Source organism: Haemaphysalis longicornis, unplaced genomic scaffold, assembly GCF_048455015.1.
Source record: "Haemaphysalis longicornis isolate Haplotype H1 unplaced genomic scaffold, Haemaphysalis longicornis Haplotype H1 scaffold_2, whole genome shotgun sequence".
Taxonomy (NCBI): domain Eukaryota; kingdom Metazoa; phylum Arthropoda; class Arachnida; order Ixodida; family Ixodidae; genus Haemaphysalis; species Haemaphysalis longicornis.
In genome coordinates, this window is record NW_027526295.1 from 164,690,682 (window position 1) to 164,711,941 (window position 21,260).

Below are 21,260 nucleotides of genomic sequence, written 5' to 3' on the forward strand. Positions count from 1 at the left end.
AGAAAAAAAATAATATTGCACCCATACAGGTTCATTCAAGTGAACATTTCACCATTCCTTGAGTTTGATTTCCAATACTTCAAGAAATAAATTACAAATAAAAAACCGCCTCCCCGTATGCACTACGAAAAACATGCTTTGTACAGCGCCGCCAGACAGAACTTCTGTGATTTTAGGCCACTGTAATTAGAGGTCCTGTTCATAGGAATTCTAAGCAAACAAAGGGCACGCTTCATTCCCAGATGGTTGTGCCTCGCTCTTGTTCAGCAGAAGCTAAGTTCGAGAATGTACACCGCGAATACTTGATTAGGTGTCGTGGATTTGACTACTTAGGAGTCTTATCAGCCAATGAAAATGTTTATTTCACATTATACGAGTAGGTTCTAGTTTTCCAGTTAACTGGCAGATTTGTCTAACATCCAGTTCATTCCGAGCGATAAACTAAACAACCCATTTTGAACAGGCTCCCGACTGCGACCCTGCACGCTAGTTCAACCTTCTCAACTTCTCGACGTGTCTTCCATTGTCAGAACAGCTTTACTAACAGCCATGAGAACAAATGAGCTTAGCATCTGCCATTGTGTGGGACTAGTGCCCCGTAGCTGCCGCTAATTTCTTGTGTTTTGGGGCCCCTTTTGGCATAAATTGCGTGATAACGATCCGTGAACTGAGTAATCAGGGTGAATCTCGCCAAAGTCCCGCATAGTTCCGTCGGGGGGGACGATCAGACTGCGATTGGTCATACAAGGGAGTTCGGCATGATAGAGTTACCGAAGATGAAAAACCTTAGTAATTTTTTGCTTGCAACTATGCGCCAACGAGTAATGCACTCAGTTCTACACATATTTATTGTGTAAATGGCTTTGAAGTTTAAAATTACTTACAATTTAAGCTTTCAATAAACTCCAACAGTTACTGTGCTATTCAATCGTAAAGCTCTCTAATTTTTGTGTCGCCCTTGGTGAGACGCGCTTGTGGCTTCCCGCGATGCTCTTCAAATGGAGGAAGGCACAATGCACGCATTGTCTGTAAAAGCACAGCACCCAGTTCCATTTTTAACTCTCGGTTTCTTCTAACGCGGGTGGTGTTTTGGAAACAGTGGGCGGGAAATCGAGCAGTTAGCATACGATACGTAGTGTTATTCAATATTCAATATTTGTTTATACACTCCGTAAACGGTTAGCTCAATTGCGCAATACATAGCGAATTCGCGGAAAGAAGAAACCTGTCAGACGTTACCGTTTGTTCTATGCAACGTGAATGATTCCGGGTTCATAGTTCGTCTTGAAACGTAAATAATCCTAGGCAGGAACCCTCCCACGATCAGCCCCATTCCAAGGCGTACTTTCGTGTCGTACAACACGTCAGTGAACATGCTTTGACCGGCGTAGTTAGTCAGCAAACAAGCAACATGTTTCGTAATCTTAAGCATGCTACACAAAGGATTGAACTTTTACTACAATAAAGAGTAGAAAAAAAGCGGCATTATCCCTGCTTGCTATAAGGTAGCTAAACGTTCTTTGTTTTTATGTCACACTAAAAAAAAAAGTAAGAGTAGCTGCAAATATTTACACCTTTGTGTGCGCGCTCGGACACGCACGCACGCACGCACGCACGCACACGCACACGCACACGCACACACACACACACATATATATATATATATATATATATATATATATATATATATAGAGAGAGAGAGAGAGAGAGAGAGAGAGACAGACAGACAGAACTTAAGCACGCTTTAAAATTTGAATTTGATGGAACAGAAAGATCGTCAACTCAGGCACTGCGGAAAACCAAAAACTAAAAAAAGACTCCAAGGTTGCCGAAGAGCGTCGAGAGAACACGGCTTGGTAAAATCACGTTTCAACAGCTATAGCCGCTGAAAAAAACGTGCTCTTTTTCGTGAACTCCACGCAGTATCCATCAATGTCACTAGCTGCTCTATGTGGCTGTCTTATTCTGTGTGCTGTTTCGGCTCATTTTCTGGCGAATCCCACGCGATGATTCCAAGAATCGGCTCTTTTTCAGCGTATTGGTTGATGAAAATGTTTCTATTGTAGATTTTAATTTTCCGTACATTTATGTTTATTTCTCTTGCACTTGAGCCAATCACCGCGTCATTCTCACCTAGAGTTGCGTACCGGCCTCTTGTCACTTGCACCTGTTTCTAAACTGATGATTGTCACCAGCTTAAGATGTCCGAAAGAGATTGACAAGGCGACGCCGTGCATACTACAGAGGCAACTATGAGGCTCGGATTCTAGGAGCATGCTCTTTTTAAAATGTCTCGACAGCTTGGCCAGCTGCAGCAGATGGTTTTGGAGTGGTGGACGCGGTCCGAAATGTGGCGATTATCACTGCTAAATAAAGGAGCTTCATGACACTAGTGGCGACACAGGAGAAAGATTCAACTGTGGGCCCTTGTTCGGCTGGAATCATGCGCGAAGCCGATTATCCTCTGTGCAAATATCAATGTGCGGAGTTTTTGACAAGTGCAACACCTTCTACTACAGGGAACAGTTGCAGAGAAATATAACGCCGCTCCGAAAGCCCTTCCGGAAGGCCGTAGCTTAAGCCTACTTGATTTCAAAATAGCGGTTCTATCGAAACCCAAACCTGCTCCTTTTCCGACCAGCCGCTGAAAATAGCCGCGGGATCGTCGGGTTTGGATTTGCTCACCGCATGTTCACGCCAGACGCAACCCTTAACCTTTACGAATAAGTGATTTACATCGTTCCAAAAAGAGCACAACTGGAATTTTCCGCTGTCACCCCGATGAACACCAAAAGCGAAGACCTTTTGATAATCATGTACGACTTCATTCAATTGCGTTCGCCACAGCTGGATGAGTAACGTGGCGAAAATACCTAGATGCGAGGAAAACAAGAACTAAGAGTGGGATAGCGGTAAAAAAAGAAGCTGCAGAGCGGTCGGGTCTATGGTCACCTGATTCCTTTTAGCTTTCGGGCCTTCGGCGGACCCGTCGTAATTCAGTGCTAGGTGTTGTTTTTTGTACTCTCATAGCCAGACCTTACTTTCCTGGATCATAATCCCCCTCTTCGAGAGTGGAGGTTCATTCAATAAAACAATCCCGCACTATCTGCCAAAGGTTATTCGACAAGCACTGGCGACGCCGCGAAGTCTTGAAAGCGGGCTTACTCACCGTGGCCGCAGTCGTAGCCCGCACCACGAAGAGAATCCATGCGAGTCTATGCAAGGGCGGCGACGACCGCCGACGGGGCCTCGCCGTGCCCGGTGTCATAGCCTGCCGCCCCTGGTCCGGAATGTCCAGCGGGGAAGGGCCGCCATGATGGCAGACGACGACGACGGCGCGCGATCTTCGTCAAGTCGTGGCGGAACGGGCGGCCTTTGGCGTTGAACTCAGTGCCTGACGTCAGGCTCGGGAAAGGCTCTCCCTTCTCATGTTACAGCTGCGCTGGGAGGAGTCGCGCCTCACCATCGGCAGCTGCGAGTCCGTGCCCTACGAGGAGCGGCCCCCGAGCGGCGGCGACGGCAAACCACGCTCTCGCGTCGCCCTGATAAATGACCGCATTGTTTACGCTGCCGTTTTCTCACCTTCGCCGAATATGGAAAGTTTTGCAAGAATCGGCTGTCTGTCAAGGCGCCGAGGTGGGCGTGAGTTCCGCCCTTGAATGACTACGAGGATTCCGGAAAGAAAGCTGTTCCTGTTGTCGTATTGCAATGCGTTTTTTTCTTCTCACACCTGTGGGTATGACGCTGTGATTAGCTTCACTTCAAATTCAGGCTCGAAAATTTTATTCCTGTGGGAACCAGACCACGGCACTCTGTCATCTCGTTCACCTCCGCGCCGCTTTATTGTATAGACATGCGCATGCCGTGCGTTATTTCAACTGGTCAGAAATCGAGGGCTCCTCCACGGAGGACTGGTCTTGTTCCATATTTTTGCATCCTACACATCTTCCACAGCTTCCCTTGAACATGGTCTTGTTCAAGGGAAGCTGTGGAGGATGCAATTAGTAACAACGCTGTTCTAAACATTACCATTGATCTGAGTTCCGCAGAGTGCGTCATAAACGCAATGCAGTCCGCTACTATGGCTTATTGCTTATGCGCCATGCTAATAAGCAAGAGGTCGTTTTTCGGGGCATAGTTACGGCGGATGTAGTTCGGATGGACGCGAAATGCAAAGGAATAATACTGTGGTTGATTCCTCTGTCATAGGAATCAGTAAAACACGAAAGCGAAATGTGCAGCGAAATCTGAAGCCCAGCATGATTTGAGGGTCGGCGGCCGTCTTGTGGGTGTGCGTGGCGAGCGACGTCCTGCTGGCGGGTCGCTTCGGCAAAGGTGTACTGGCGTCATTTTCGTGACGGATATGACGTCAGTGAAATCTTGGGGTGTCGCGGCATAAAACACCTCCGTGTTGAAATATAAAACCCCAAAACGAACAACCCTAAGTATGACGTCCTCTTTGGTTCTAAAGGTTGCTTCCCCGCAAGAAGACCCTGTGTGCAGGGGTGCACCCTTTACAGGCCGCTTGCTTCGTTGGCTGGCGTCACTTCCGTGGCGGATATGACGTAAGCGAAATCTTCGTGTATCCGGGAATAAAACACTTTCGTGTTAAAACAATGCCTGTAGGCACCTGACTTGAGTGAGTAATCCTTGGTGGTATAATTTACGCTGTGGTGCTTCACTACGGCACGCCTCTAAAACGAAGTGTAGTATCGGTGAATTAAAAAGTCCATAACTTCCAGCTATTTCTTTGAACAAGCCACCAGGAGAACATACGGTGCACCAAATACTTCCATACATCGATCCCTCCCTCGAATGTCTCACACGGACCCGCCGCGGTCGCTCAGTGGCTAAGGCGTTGCGCTGCTGAGCACGAGGTCACGGGTTCCATTCCCGGCCGCGGCGGCCGCTTTTCTGATGGAGGCGAAAAGCAAAAACGCCCGTGTGTACGAGATTTCGGCGCACGTTAAAGATCCCCAGGTGGTCAAAATTAATTCGGAGCCCTCCACTACGGCGCGCCTCATCGGCTGCGCTGCGTCGGCGCGTTAAACCGTACAATCAATCAAATCGAATGTCTCAGACGCAGTGGCACTTGTAAAAGTGCCACTGCGTGTTGGTTCTAAGGGCCACCCACAATGACTACAACACGCACCAATGCCCATTCAATCACAGCCCTGGCAACTTAGCTCCCACCGCTGCGATTTTTATCACCGATCATGCACTCAAAATGCCCGACGTTATACCATTCTTCATGACATCCAAGCTTCCGTTGGCGGTATTCGCTCCAACCAGCTAAACACGTCCCCGCACCAACCCGCATCCCCGCACCCTGGTCACTCAAACCCAACCATCCTTCAAGTCACGCTCTACGGTATCCCAGGCCACAAGGGTAATCTGTGGAATGAACAGGAGCTCATCCGAGCTCAAGGATGCAAGGGTTCGAACAGCGGGCCTCGGACAGCGTGACCTATTAAAGATGGCCCAAAGACGGAAGTGAAGAATTTCTTCAAGCCAAAACGACATGTGTACTTGATTTGAGACAACGTTTCTAACCTCTACCGACTAGATGCAGTTCTTATCCCATTCCTCCTACGCAACAGCCAAAGCTTGTACCATACTTCTGATATCCTCTACAGCTCGTCGTGCCCAAACGATAACTACGTTCACTGCTCTTCCTCACAATTCACACAGCGAACCCCCTTCGTTGACCACAAGACGTTCCCAAATATGAGAGAGCACGGAACCACTGCCCCTCCACCCTTGTTCGGAGAACTTTGACGCGTTTGCATTACCCCTCGTTCAGCAACATCCGTGTCAACATTGTGCTGATTGTTTTGTTTATTAAACACTGCAACCCCATTAAGGAGCCCAAGAAGCGGGGCTGGAAGAAAAAAATTAACGTACCGAAATAAAAAACTCATCAAAAAACGCGATTCATATTTCAAACTCACCAAGAGTGTGAAATGTTTTAATGCGGTTAGCTGCGCAATTGTGCGCGGATATTAAAAATCTGCAGAAATTCAGAGAATGGTCTACTAATGCGTAGCCTTCGAATGCCTCTGGTCCAGTGTATGAGTTCTTTACAGCCAAATGTGGCTATGAGTAGCGAAAGACGTAGGATTATTTTATCCTATTTAAGTTTTCTTTTGTTTCTTTTCACCAGTGACGTAAATTTATACCATTCTAGCGATGAAGTGCCTTTACTTCGCTAATTGTTTTTTTCACCGAAGATCCAAGGCGTACTGCAGAGTTGGTCCGTTTGCACTGCTTTTTATTAGTATTTTTAACGTTTTTTTGCAGACATTTTTCTTTTAGTATTCGGATTTTTAGGGAGCTGTAAAAGATGCATATTTTTTATTTTTTTAGGTACTTTTTGTGAAACTTTTAGTGCGCAATACTTAAGCGTTTGCTACTGGTCTGACGACTTCGTCGGCCCCGAGTGAACCAAGGAAACACCAATGACACAAGGAAAACGGAGGAGAAAAACTCCCACCTCCCTTCGCGGGAACCCCTGTGTAGATGCGACGCATAGGGGGTTCACGTTGCAGCGTTGGACAGCGGAGGAACGGCGCTGGAACGATGGAGCGGAGCGGCGCAGGCACCGCGTTTTATAGCGCACATAACGGTGAGGGGACGCGCCGGCGCCAGTGCGTCTGCCGCGGCTATGACGCAACACAATCCAACACAATCCACTTTAATCCAATCCAATCCAATCCAATCCAAATCCAATCCAATCCAATCCAAGCCAAGCCAAGCCAAGCCAAGTTAATCCAAGCCAAGCCAATACAATCGAATCCAATCCAATGCCCCTCGCGAGAGAGTGTTCGCTATCGGAGAGGAGAGGGGATGAACGGCGGAGAGCGCAGCTCATGCGGCGAGGAGAATGGGGGAGGGGCGGACGCTGACAACAGCGCCGACGCCGGATGCAGGGACAAGGCGAGTGAATGAGATGTAGTAGCATCTAAAATTGTAGCGAAAGTGTGAGGGGCAGGGCGGTATCCCGAGGCAGCGCCACAGGTGCACAGCACGCGCTGCGTAGGCTCTTCGGTGTCATCCTTGTTGACTCTTTGTCTTTCAATAAAGTAACTTTCTCTCTTCTCCTCGTTGCGTGGCTCATCAGAACCACGTGACATTTGCGCGGGAGGTTCAAACACGATTTACGGCAACATGCTCGGCGGCGGCGACGCGCAGCGAGATAACGGTAGAGTAGCGCGCGCCGCCGTGCATTCACTGGTGACGCGATCGACGCAGCAGCTATGCGCAGTGACCGAGAAGACTGCAGTTCGCGCCGCGCACAAATTTCGCATTGGGGAGCATACTAATTGTCAGCCATTTTTTTTCATCATGATCAAACTGGCCTGATTTTTTGTTTGGGCTAATTTAGCCGGGCAGTACAGCGACGAAAGCGAAGAAAGCGAGGCGTACAGCTTGACGGTCGCTCATACGACAGGCGACATCGACGGTGCACATCGTCTTCCATACGCGCGCTCTTGCACTGCGGCAATATTACTGGTCGTCGCTTTTGGCTAGGAGAATCGTTTACCAATACCTATCATTACACCATAGAAAGCTCTGCCGGTACTGCCTGCGATGTCTGTTATGCTAACGAAACTGTTGAGCTCATCTTTTGTTAGTGCAGCCGGTTTATGACCTATAAAGGCGAACGCAGTTTTCTGTCCTTCCAAAAAAGCCACAGCTGAGACTATTCCACGGCTGCCAAATGGCAATGAACGGGCTTCTTTGCTTCTCCAGGGCAACTGGCCTGTGATGACGGCAATAGTGACCCGTCTCGGATGAACTTCGTGTTTGCGGGGGTTCGTTTTATTTCTCCACTGTTCTTTTAATACAGGAAGAATTGCTCAGTTACCTGTAAAAAGACTCTGATGATTGCTTGTGTGTCTGTTTGCGCGATTGAATCGTCGTCTACCGCCGAATAGTGGACAATGAACCCGCTCTTCATGATGCTTCTTACAATCTATAGTACACAGTAGAATAAAACGCCTTTCTCCCTCACACCTAAGGGTGTCATTCAGTCTTTCCTTATATGGACTTCGGCTGCAGTTTCATTTCACAGCGACAATTGTCGATACTTTGTAGGAGGTGCACTTGTAGGTGCGGTGCTCCGAGCATGTAGTCCCCGCCTGAACCGTGGTACGTGCGCCATCGGAGGACCATGGACTTCCTATGGATACTTTCTTGCAGGTAAATGCCAGGACGAGTGCTGCACGCCCGTTTATTGTTCATTACTGTTAGCCTTTACAATGCGAATAATTTTTTAAGTATTCCGTTTCAATGGACTCGTTTCTGTCTTTTTAACTCCCTTTCGTAAGCAAGCTCGAATGCGCCGTAAGTGCTGCCGCTAGCGTACGAGGCGTTAACACGCACACGCACACATGCAGGTGCACATGTACACACGGCCGCACACACACGCACACGCACGCACGCACGCACACACACCTACCCTTATTAGGATTGAAATTTCCAAAAACGATGGTTCGAACCCGGTGGCTTTCTCGGCCTCCGATTGCACAAACGAGTACTTGCGACTTCATAGGAGCAGGGCGAGAAAGTGGCTGGCGAGGTGCCTGCACATTACACGTTTTCGGACTTATCGAGAGAGGGAGAGAGAGAACGATCTTGGTCCGGCGATGTTAGCCGAGCTACGATAACTTACTGGGGTTAATTGTAGGTAGCTTGCGTAAAAAAAGGATATGATTGCTATAATTAGCCTTTGGTAGCTCCCTCAGGTCCATTTAGGTCCCAAAAGATGTTTTTTTACCGGAAAAATACAAGCTATGTAGAAAAAACTTTCAAATTTCACTCTACAGTGACGCAATACGGGCACGAGTGAAAAATTTGGGCAACACGAAAAACACAGTTGTCAGTGGGCTACTTGCAAGCTCGAATTGAAGTGATACGATAACACGAAGCTAAAGGCCCCACTGCAATCGCCCAAGCATGCTTCTTGGCGGTGGCTAGAGCCGCTAAATAAGCTACGCTTAAGACTAACGCCACTGACGAACGGCGGCAGCCATTTTGGTGCCTGACGCCAGGGTGGCCACCTTTGTGCGCCCTATTGCGGCTGACATTGACGGGCGGAATAGGTCCGGGTGCCGCTTGGCAACCATGATAGCTGTGTTTACTTTTCGAAGATGTAGAGACAGCGCGCTGGTGCGATGGGGTCAGGCTCGGTTACGCTAGCGTAGCTTGTTTAGTGGCTCTATAGGTTTCTTCCTCCATGCGCTAGAGCCAATAATTAAGCTACGCTTGTGGTTACGCTAGTGGTTACGCTAGGCCACTGTCATTCTTTCCCGGTGGGAAGCGATGCAGATGTTTTACACCTTCCCGCCAGTTGAAACAGCTGCATACAGAGCAGCACGGCATTGCTACTCTGTCTGTAGGGATTAAAAACTCACTCTAAACGTGTCATACAGCCGCACTGCGCTCCGAAAATCACGACTTATCGAAGAGCGCGCGCGCGGCAACACAGAGGCACCGAAATGTCGGCGCCCATGGGTCTTCCGGAGGTAAACAAATGTCCCGTGACGCGGTTCGGCCAATGGCCGCTGTCGGCGGCTTACGACAATGACAGAAAAGAGTGCCGATACTCTGAAACCTCATCTAGTGGCTCTAGCGGTGGCTTAGCTGTGAGTTTGCCAATCGCACAATCAAGATTCTGGGACGTCATAGGAAAATCGCCGGAAAGCGGCTGGGGAGTCTCCACTGCTTCATAAACTTTCTGTAATATCTGGAATATTTATTTAGAGTTTGCCATAAAATTGGTGTTATTTTTACGAGGACAAAACAGTCATTCCAATGATCCAAACTTGTTTCTTGTCTTCACAGATCCTTTAACCGCCCTGCCCCGCAGCCAGACAGGCATGCTGCTTCATTCCTCCCCACCTCTCATTTAAAGTGTCGTTATACATGGATTATAACTTCAAAGAATCAAACTGAAACCATGTCTCCGTAACCCGAATAGAATGCAATATGACAAAATCACACGTGAAGGGGGATAGTATTTTATTCACTATTCTCAAGCAAATTATAGCGCACACGTAGACATTGCATAACTCCCCCCTCTCCCCCCCCCCCCAATATCCCTACCATTCCATAAATACCATATCGAGAACAAACTGCATGCATGCATACCATCGCAGAACTTTTCGGCAGGCACGGAGCACAAAATAGTTGGACATTACTAAATTCTTTCTCCCGGGATCACAATCAGCCGTTCTTTTCTACTAAACCGGATTACTTTGGAAAATTTGCTATGTAGGTATCAACTTTTGCAGGAGTGCAGAGCAAACCAGGTGGTTCCAGCAGACGTTCTGCTTGCTATCACCAATCTACTGCGTCCTGACTCTCGGGGTAGCCGCCTCAGCTCCTTGGACAACAGTCGTCATTAGCTCCTCAGTGACAGAGCCGGTACTTAGGCACATAGCGAATAGCTACCAGTGCCGAGAAATCAGTTATTTTTCGATCAAAAACAGCAAACAATATAAGGCGTGGTTCTTCACTCCTCAATGCGGCGTTGGGAGCTTGATATCCCTCCCTTTGGCGAAAGCGTAGAAATAGTTGACGGCCATGCCAGGATGACTGCGGTTCGGACGTCACTTGACACGGCCAATGGCTAGTAGTGGGCGCGGTCCCCGAGAGGATTACCGGGCACGTAGCTGTACTCGTAAGTGTCCTGGGCGGGTGGCACCAAAATAGAGGAGGAGGGAAACCGGGGGAGAGAAAGGTGAGGCTTATTGAGATACAAAACGCCACTGCAGCTATACAAATAAACACACATATACCAGAAATGACCGTAAAACACGACAGTGTGACGAAGGAAACATTGGTACAAGCGGCGTTGCTTCAATACAAATAATATCAGAGCCCTTTCACCCTGTGAAGAGGGAAGTGTAGTGAATCCGGCGTTCTGGTTGGATCTATGTTGGGGTTTAGCTATTTTCTGAGTAACGAACTAAGGATACACACTATCTGTGGTTACAGACAATGGCGTATTCTTATAACGTGGCTACGCCAATCACAGCGCGAGCTCTAGTGCGCCGCCCAGGTGGCCGCCGAAGGGCACATTGCGCAATGGAGAGGCGGTGGGGAGGATGATTTTTGCAATGTTTACAAGGCCGCATTTCTTATTAAAACACTGTACTTAACTAAATGCTGCCGAAAGCCTTGGATAAGCAAATACATCTTAGACCTAATAAGCTTGAAAAACCGCTTGTATAAAAATTCATTCGCACCAATGATCTCGCCGTGCTTGGTGAATTCAAATCCTTGAGTAATAATCTGGTGAAAGTTATTAGAAAAGCTAAGGTTTCTTACTATAAGGACATATTTTCGCACGATGTAAGAAGCTCTGACCTTAGGTGGAAAAAATAAACTCTATACTATTCTGTTTTGTAAATAAGAATGAAAACCTGGTCATCTACTATGAGGATGAAAAACTATCCCAAGACAAATTAGCTAACTTATTTAATGATTTCTTCGTAAGCCAATTTTCCACTTCAACAGCCGAGTATAACTTAATGATTTAAGAGTTAACACCAAACTAGAGCTCGATATTTCTTTCACCCACTGTTGAGCACGAAGTTATGTCCACAATGATCAATCTAAAAAATAGCAATGCTAAAGATGTGGACACACTACAAATAAAGCCCATTAAGTATGCGGCAGACTTGATCGCTACTTCTTTGGCACATGTAATCAACTTAATCCTAACCACAGGATCATTCCCGATACATATGCAAACAGCAAAAGTAATTCTAATTTTCAAATGATGTGATAAAAACGTGTTCAGAAACTACAGGTCAATATCAATCTTGCCCCTATTTTCAAAGGTAGCAGAAAAATTGATTCACTCCCGGTTGACTAAATTCTTCACTAAACACTCAATTCTAAACAGTTTTCAACGTGGCTGTAGAAAAAATTGCTCAACAGAAACTGCACGACTAAAACAAAAGGGACTAATTGTTCATAGCATCAAATGCCACAGCTTGACTCTGGGGATTTATATAGACTTGTCAAAAGCATTCGACTTAATCAGCCATAGTATCTTGATTAAAAAAATGGAGTTCTACTACGGTAGTTCTACGGAGTGTATGGCGTGGCTTTTAATTTGATTGCGTCTTACCTAAAAACCGTAAACAATACGTGTCGTTAAACGAGTTTTCTTCAAAATTAAAGACCATAAGCACAGGTTTCCCTCAGGGCAGTATTTTAGGACCGCTGCTTTTCGGTGTGTACATAAACGATCTTCCCACATTATTCCAAAAGCCCGAACTTTCATGACTTTGTTACGCAGACGACACCAATCTCTTAGTCACAGGAACGAGTACTAGCGAAATCGAAACAATCTCCAACCGCAGCCTATATCATCTGTTAAACTGGACAAAACAAAAGGCCCTAACAATTAACCTAGCAAAAACGAAAGCAATTCTTTTTTGTCAAAAAAATAAAATTGCCACTTCGCCTAAAATAACACTTGGTGTTGAACACATTGAGGTAGTGGAATCTTTTAAAGTCTTAGGGGTTCATCTTTCCAGTAATCTTAGTTGGGATAAGAATTTCGAAGTAATAAGTAAAAAGGTTTACCAAACTGTAGGCATAATAAACAAACATAGGTTTGTCTTACCTGAGCGTATAAAACTTTTTTCTGTATAATTCTTTAGTTCTTCCCCATATCACATATGCTCATTTGGTGTGGGGAACGACTACTATGAAAAATTTGAGCACGCTTTATCTGTTACAGAAGAAAGTTGTGCGAATCATTGCAAACGTGCCATTTTTGCATCCTACAGTAGAATTATTTCGCCAGTACCATACAATCAAAGTAAATAATTTTTATGACTAAAATTTAGCGCGTTCATTTTGCCTACGAGTAAAGAATAATGATCTGTACTTGGCTATCTGAGTTACAGAAGGAAACGGGATTGTATGATACGCGCTTTAGCGAGACATGGTTTGTACCGATACCACGCAATAATTACGACATGCAAGCACTGTTTTATGTTTTTCCAAAACTGCTCAACAAATTTAAAGCGCAAAACATTCCTATTGCTATTTTGTACCGATACCACGCAATAATTACGACATGCAATCCCTGTTTTATGTTTTTCCAAAACTGCTCAACAAATTTAAAGTGCAAAACATTCCTATCGCTATTTTGTCAAAAAAAAAAACGTTTTCACAATTTGTTTCCTTGATGCGCTGTCATTTTTGGTTTCTTTTGTTCTTCAACTGATGTTCACAACTGGAAAAACGAAGTTGCAGAGAGGGGATCCTTTTCTTTCGCTTTCGTCTGTTTTCTTTCCTTTTGCTATCACGAATGGGCAGATAGCGGATATCATTTCATTTTCGTGTGTGCGAGTTCAGTTGTGTTCCTTGTTGCGTTTTTATGTGTATGCTGTATTAGGTTACACGAATGAAAATGTAAACTGTGTGTGAGGTACGTATAACTTTACTTTTATGTTCAAACCTGCGCCGATCATTGCTGCCAGTACTGGGCCAGCCCACTCGTCAAGCTGCTTGAAACAGCAGCTTTTTGGGATCGGCGAAAATTTGGGAATAAAAAAAAAGGCGAAAAACAGTGTAACGCCCTGCATTTCCACAAAAATGCAGATTTGGCGGAAGTTCCACCTTTAATCGTCCTAATAGCGTCAATAGAAATAAATAAATGGGCGGACATAATTTTGAAAAACCAAAAAACAAGAAAAATATAAAAATAAAATTTTAACAAAAAAGTCCCCACAAAATCAAAACTGTGCATCTCCCCCTAAAACCGAAGCATGAAAAAAATCCCGCAAAGGAACGTTGGAAATGCGAGTAAAATAATAGCGTGAACGGCCCAACTTTGCTGTACGCCTTGCATGTTCGAAAAAAAAAAACACATATAATTAGCGAAGTAAAGGCACCTCATCGCTATAATGGTATAATTTACATCATTGGGGAAGAAAACAAAACAAAAAAAAAACTTGAAAATCATAAAATAATCCAACGTCTTTCGCTACTCATAGCCATATTTGACTATAAAGTATACCCACTTTTGACAAGCGGCATAAGAATGCTACGCATTTGTAGACAATTATCTGGATTTAGGCAGACTTTTTATCACATTTTTTTTTTACGCTGAACGCAAGCCGCTGAGTAAATGTAACTAAGAACCCCCTGGGCGAGACCACGGAATTCTACCCACATACAGCTTCGCTGTAAAAGTGCAAATTGAGATTTTACGCACTCAACGGCGCACCGTATAGTGGCTATAAAGTAATGTGCACCCCCTTGGGATCTTGTACGGGCGCCGCAACACGGGCGTGCCTTGCGTGAGACATGCCCTTGCTGCGGCGCCCGAACAAGACCCCAAGGTGGCGATCCAGGCTAGCAGGGAGCGTAACAGTAACAGTTACAAAAGAATGTGTCAAAGGTGCGCAAAATTGGCGCGAAAGAATTTTTCAGTAAGACTCCAGTGAGCCGGTTGCAAACAAACAAACAAACAAACAAACAAACAAACAAACAAACAAACAAACAAACAAACAAACAAACAAACAAACAAACAAACAAACAAACAAACAAAAAACAAAAAATACAAACAAACAAACAAATAAACAAACAAACAAACAGACAAAAGAAGCTCAGAACACATTTCTCCAGGGGTTGTGCGTATGTATATTGGCATTTATGGCGCAAGGGCATTTGCGAAAAGTTAGCTGTTCAAGCCACATCAATGGTATGTTGAATCAATCAAGTAACCAGTATCCGACATACAGAGATTGTTAATTGAACTCATTCTGATTCAAGTGAGTGTCCCTGATATAGACATGAAAGGTTTTTTCCCGCTGCACTAGCCGCTGAGTCCCAATCTGTACGAGCCTTTACAGAGAGCGTCGACGTTTGCAATGTCGTTTTTTAAGCTGAGACTGAAACTTTTCTATCAATGTATCTGTTTAGTGAAACATTTTGTGGCTGAAAACTCGGAGTAATGATAGAGTCGTTCTAGCAACCAATTGTGATACTATTGTTTTTGGCTACATTTTTATAAAACAAGAGTTGCAGTCGTTTTGTGCTGAGAATTTGCGGTTAAGTTGGCTCTGCTGCAAGGAGTTTTTGTGCTCCCAGATTTGTTGACAGCACAAAAAATTCACAGAACCCCAGCCACAAACAGTGCCACCCTAAAAAATGACGATAAAAATCTGCCGGGAGCAGGATCTCGTTCTAAACTCATCTCCCCGTGAACTGGCGTGACGCAGTTATGCAGTGCACGCACGGTTCGTCGTAAACGACGCCTTATGTCTGAAGCTCTCAGCGTCACGAGGAAGACGAGAAACCCTGCAAAGCACTGCCACGCACAGCTTTTACAAAATACGCGTTTTACAAAATACAAAATACGGGGACGCTGACAGGACACCTTGATCAGCCCTGACGCCTGACGGAATCGGAATGAGCGTCGTTTGCAGACATCAAAACAGGGACTGCTTGAATATATAATGTTTAAACCGCCACTTGAGTCGACTTTTTTTTTTCCTCGCCGAAATCGACCTTTTTGTGTGCGTTTGTGTTTGCGGCAAGCCACCGCTCTAGTGTTCTTGTCAGTTCTTGAATTTCAGAGCATTCGAATAAAATACGGTGATCCTAGGTTTTTCGTGTCACTTTGTCCACGGTGGGTGAAAAAAAATATATTTAGAAAACATAAACACGAGTCAGGAGAAAGAAGACTACATGTATGACGATAATATCAAGGAAGCAGTCGTCCAGAAACGTTTTTGACGTCAACTGTATACCACTATACATTAAATTCTTGAGGAGCAGACTTGCTGCCTTTATTATTCCACTTTTTTTGGAAGTCTTAAGTTCAAGTTTAGTGCATAAAACTCGCTTCCGACGAGGACTCCAGCCTTACCATTCCGCCCATGCGTTCGGGCAGGTGCTTGGCGTCGACGTAGTCCAGTATCTCTTCCTTTTTCACCGTCATCAGCCTGTCCGTGCCGCGGGGCATTATGCTCTTGATCAATTTCAAGACAGCTGCGGGATAAACAAAGTGAGCAGCCCAATTGTACAGCCCAATTTTGTTTCACAGGAAGTGACGCTTCCTCACCCAAAATGTCGTCTATTATAGAGCGTTTCATTTGCTCAAAACTTGACAAGATTATGGCTTGTCCTGGCACTGCACCATATTAGACATGTCCAGTTAGATTATACTGCTGTCTACGCCTTGTCATCCCATCTTGTCATCGGACTGCTCTAGCTGCGGTGTACAACTGGCCTTGTCGACGAGATGGTTTAAAGGAGCCATGAAGAGAAAACAAAAGTTTGTTTTATTCGAAAGATTAGGTGTTTCATAGTACCCCAAGCGCTTTCCCGGAAGCAAATTATGCTTTATTCACTGAGAAATAAGGCAATTTAAGCCAAAATTTTAAATCTCCCGCTAAAATTGCATATTCCGTGACGTGAACCATGGCGTCATACGAGCCGGTCCATGAAACAGATACTTAGTATGTCGACTCCATATAGCACCCACACGCGGGAGTCGACCGAGACGGCGGTCATTTTAAAAATACTTGTAAAACCTAGTGCACCCGCAGCCCTAGTCATGGAATCGCCTGATCCGGAGAACAAAACTCTCGCCGAGGAGCTCGGGCTTGCATTTAACAACCTCAAACCACTTGAACGCTCAATGCTTCTAAGTGCACGAGCCACAACAGACGAACGCCCTGCCGTCGGCACCGCTGCCTCGTCAGCCCCGTCGCGACGGACGAATACAGACTGGTACGTATGTGCCGTATTTTTATTACGGTTAATAATAGTTCAATTTCAGTAGCAGTATCGCTTATGCCAGTTGGCCGGTGTCGTGTATGGAAAGCCGTTAGCGCGAGCTCTCTGCTTCGACCAGAAAGATACGAGCGCCAATGCGCGGTGTTTACGGCATTTTTTTCCCCCAAGGTCAGAGCGCTTTGACCATTTGACGAAGTCGGCGACGAACGCCAGCATGTCCCAGGAGTGAGCTAACGTAAGGGTCCCTGCCGTAATCACTTCCTCGGAAATGAAGCGAGCACACTCGTACTTCCTTTAGCTCTCTTTCTCCTCCGTTTGCAAAGTTCACAAAACGTAGCCACTTGCTTCGCCGAGGTTCGTCGTTGGGCAGCGCATGAAAGGAGATCTCCTCACCGGCGGGGATGTCGCACTTCCTCGACGATTTGCCCGTACTACATGGGCATTTCAAAACGTAGCAACGAAATTTCATTGTAAAGTACTCGAACAAACTGAAGTTTTCAGTGGTTGTAAACTGGAAACGAGCTCCTAACAATAGCAGCAAGCCAACACCATTCCGAAACTGCGACGACTGTCACTATCTCGTCGCTGCTTGCTGTTCCTTACTCCCCTCGTTTCTATTTTTACCTTTGCTAGTTGGCGATATGACGGCCAACCTCCTGTGAAGGGATTGCGATACCAAGCAAGGTCGCGGCTGTGCGTGCTGGAACGGTTCGTTGGCCCCTAAGAGCCTCGAACCTGAAAATTCGTCTGCGCGACGGCGAGATGTCGAGCTCGGCCGGCGGTAGTTTCGTACGCATTGGCGCACACGCTTGCGTGTTCGTTCGGAACTTCAACCGTTTACTCCACCGTTCTTTGTCATAAAAAGAATGTGCAGTATGTTTCACGGGCATTTAGCTCGCTATGCAAACTGTAAGCCCTGCCTAACATGCGTTTGCTTTTGCCGGCCTCCGCCAAGCGCAGAGCATTCTCGAGTGACATCATAGGTTCTGTTGCGGAAAATGAGCTAGTGGGTCGCATGGGCATTTCCTTTTTTCCTAATTATGTAGCTTATTTGAGCGAATTTTGCGTTATAAGTGGTGTCGTTATGGTTCTAACGAGGCAATCTTTCGAATGAACCAAACTTGCGTTTTCTCTTCATGGCTCCTTTAACCAATGTCCAGAACATGCCCGGATAGGCTAGTTCGGCTTCTGCATCCTCAAAATGGTGGTTTGACCATCGGGAAGTGCTAGCGGCGGCACAAGGGGCGCAGTCAACAGGTCGGGAAAAATTGGGCAGCGCCACGCAGTCTAGAATATACCGAAATCTCATCCAAATCACTGAGAGAAAGCGAGCACACGCACGTCTGCTGTACCCCCTGCTTCAGCGGTCGTGCGAGCTACGAGAATTTACTTGAATGTTGGCGATTCTTACATTTGCGAGTGCATCACCGTACGCGTTTGTGATACGCTTTGCACCCAGTCGTTCTTGTACGGATATTATTTATAGGGCCGTGTTTCCTTACGGGGAACTGGGTGACTTACTGCGAGGAGCAACGCGCATGCGCCTTGCGGCATTACAGAAAAGGTGACCGTTTCTAACTACAAAGAATACTTTTTAGGTGCGGAGTACCTTAGAACAGCACAATGTCCGTCCGCGTCCGTGCGCATAGCATTTAGAATCGCAAAAAATCACACAGGCACCGGCAGGATTTGAGCCTGTGTCGGGTAGACCAGACAGAGTTAGTGTCTGTCGTCTTACCCATTGGGCTACGACCTTTTTTTTCCTTTGCTGCATGGAAAACTGCCCTTAATACAACCTACAAAAGTTATAAGTCATCCAAGAAGATGCACATCACTGCAGCTAACATAAGCCGTCCGTTAAAACTCTGGCAAGCAGACGCACGCGTCCAACAGATGCAGCCATTCTGGTGGGTCACTTTGCGCCGCATAAATGCTCCGCGTCAACGCAGCTTGCTCCCGAAAAATGGACTTCGTTGGGCGAGGGGGTTCCGCGTGCCTGTCTGTCATGCGGCACTTCCACAAGCTATACAATCCGATCACAACAAATATATCATAGGGCACTCCAGTAACATCTCTAAAAGGCAAGAACAAAATTGTATAAGGAGTAATGTCCATGTCCTTTTTAAGAGTTCGTTGCAACACATCCCAGAAAAACACCGCATCCCGACACAAAACAAAACAATGATCAATGGTTTCAGGTTGATTGCAGAAACGGCAATTGTCAGACCAAGGTATAGACATTCCTTTCTCGCGCAACCATGTTTTCACTGGGAGTGTTGATGTATGCAGCTTAAGGGTACTAACTCGAGGTCGTAGCCCATTTTTTTTTTGTGCTGATAAAAAAAAAATGGGCTACGACCTCGAGTTAGTACCCTAGAGTCAAACGGCTTACTCCCTCTCCTGTAACGGTGCGGAGTACCTTAGGACCTCCAAATGTCCGTCCGCGTCCATCCGAGCGCACACCACGATCAAGCGACAATCAAGCGAAATTCGATTTGAGCCGCGAGTTGCAGTTTCATTTAGGGAATAATCAAGGTGCAACTCACGGCTGAAATCGAATGACGGTCGGGGCGCAAATCGGGTGTCATTTCGAGTCCCCGTACTCCGCACCCTCGCCATCATCCACGGAGTGGAGATGCTGCCATTTTTTAAAACGGAGGAAACGTATTCTTGTTGGCTTGCTATTGCAAGATTAAAATCTGTGCTTCTCATAACGTCCATGTCTGCGCCCGTAAATGTTTGAGGATTATAGCCACAGAAGCTAAAAGCCACTGACCTTGCTTGCATAAAGAAGTAAGCGACATAAATTGGCGGAACTTCTATCAGTGGACACATTTTGGCGCTACTCCGTGTAGTCTCGTATGCGATTATTTAATAGAAGTTTAATGCGCTTTGGGGTGCTGTTAAAGCTCACAATCCGCGTAAACAACGGGTGCCTTTCGCGGCCGCCTTGCGCATTACTGCAATGACGTCACGCAGATTACCAATTTTGTTGGACGACATTTGAGCCTTACCCGGCACGTTTGCCGCTCTTTCCGCTAATGCGGACTTCGTGTTTTTTCAACGGCAGATTATGCAGGATAAACGTACCCCCTGTCCTCCAAATGCCAGCCTGGTATTACCACCTGCTCGCTACTCGTCACAGACGACTTTCGCGATTCGGAGAGGGAGGTCGAGCATGGACCCTGCACTATACTGCCTCATTTTTCTTGAGAGAAGCGCATGTAAATTTGGGCGGGGGCGTTCAAACAGGGACATCATGCTCTAAAATGTAACATGCTTAAGTTAAGTTACAACGCAGCGTCTACCACTGGTTTCAGTGAGCTTGGCGGTGCTATCATCAAAAGGTCTAAGAAACTCCAATAACGGAAGTTTGAAAATGTGAACTGTGAGGAAGATCGATGCAACATGTTAAAAAAAGCATTATTTTTCGATGAAGATAGTCACTTCAACATAAAAGCCACAAGGTTTCTCAAAATTCCTGTCGATTAACTGCGCAATTGTCTTAAAATGACTCACCATTCAGCAGCCAAGGCATGTTGTAGATAAGTGCATGACCTAAGGGGGCAAAAAGGCACGCTTAACTCATACAAAGTTTCCGTACGAGCAGATCAACAAGCTAAAACAAAAGCTTCTCCCTCTTCAGTACCTTCACTGCAAACCGTCCAAAAGTGATATACAAAACATACCGGCCACGTGGCCGGTATGTGCGGCAAGAGAGGGCGACCAATGAGTGCTGAATCGCGGAATCCTTCACCCTCCGCCGATAAGCCGCCAATGTACGATCAACTAGCGCTCTGTGGGGGTGGAACGTCCTGCGAAGCCCAAAGCACGTAGTTACATGCTAATACATAGTAGCGCACATGCCGTGCCATACCTGTCACTAATGTTCGTGTCGTTTTCCTTCGCCCTGAGGCGCTTTTAGCAAATTACATCGCAAGCAGACAAAGAAGCGAAGGGAAACAAATCGGCAGGACCGGCGCTCGGTTCGCACATGGTGCTATGGGAAGGTCGTCTCTGTATAAATGTATGATGTTTCATTAACAGCGGAGGGCACGCGTAGGTTAAAGAAAAGAATGCTGGAAGCGGAAAGCAGGCACGCTGAAAGAAAGTTTCCAAAATTAAATTTCACTGCTGCACACGAGAGCACACGTGCCGCTAATTCTCGGCGCACGCCCCTTTTTCTTGATGAAGGCCACTGCTAAGAGCTCTCAGGCCACAATGTTCCCCACTTAGGCCCTAGGCGTTAACGCGATCAAAGAGAAGCCAACGTTTACATTTTTTTTTTGCCGTGCACCGACACGTGAGCACGTTTCGTGTCGCGTAGGGACAAGTTACGCTCACACTCACAGCCGTTAATGCATTTCCCCGTGCAACCGTCCCCCCCCCCCCCCCCCCTCCCTTCCCCAGCCTATTCGTGTCTACTGCAGGTCGTCGGTTTCACCAAATGGGGAGGTTTCAATCGAATACTACCCTGGCAGACC

At 46.3% G+C, this 21,260-nt stretch overlaps 2 protein-coding genes across 2 annotated transcripts in view; both read right to left on the bottom strand.

Moving 5' to 3' along the window:
• LOC144169430 (uncharacterized) overlaps positions 1-3,468 on the bottom strand; it is a 45,792-nt gene extending 42,324 nt beyond the window's left edge. Inside the window, exon 1 of the mRNA XM_077698582.1 lies at positions 3,170-3,468. Within this exon, the coding sequence (XP_077554708.1) occupies positions 3,170-3,268 (99 nt within the window). The 5' untranslated portion in view covers positions 3,269-3,468. The remainder of the gene's footprint in view (positions 1-3,169) is intronic.
• A 6,610-nt stretch (positions 3,469-10,078) lies between these two features.
• The window catches only part of LOC144169432 (motile sperm domain-containing protein 2-like), a 40,500-nt gene continuing 29,318 nt past the window's right edge, over positions 10,079-21,260 (bottom strand). The window contains exons 6-8 of the mRNA XM_077698583.1: positions 20,296-20,334; positions 15,905-16,026; positions 10,079-10,693 (exon numbers count right to left, since the gene is read on the bottom strand). Coding sequence (XP_077554709.1) covers positions 10,634-10,693; positions 15,905-16,026; positions 20,296-20,334 — 221 coding nt within the window. The 3' untranslated portion in view covers positions 10,079-10,633. The remainder of the gene's footprint in view (positions 10,694-15,904; positions 16,027-20,295; positions 20,335-21,260) is intronic.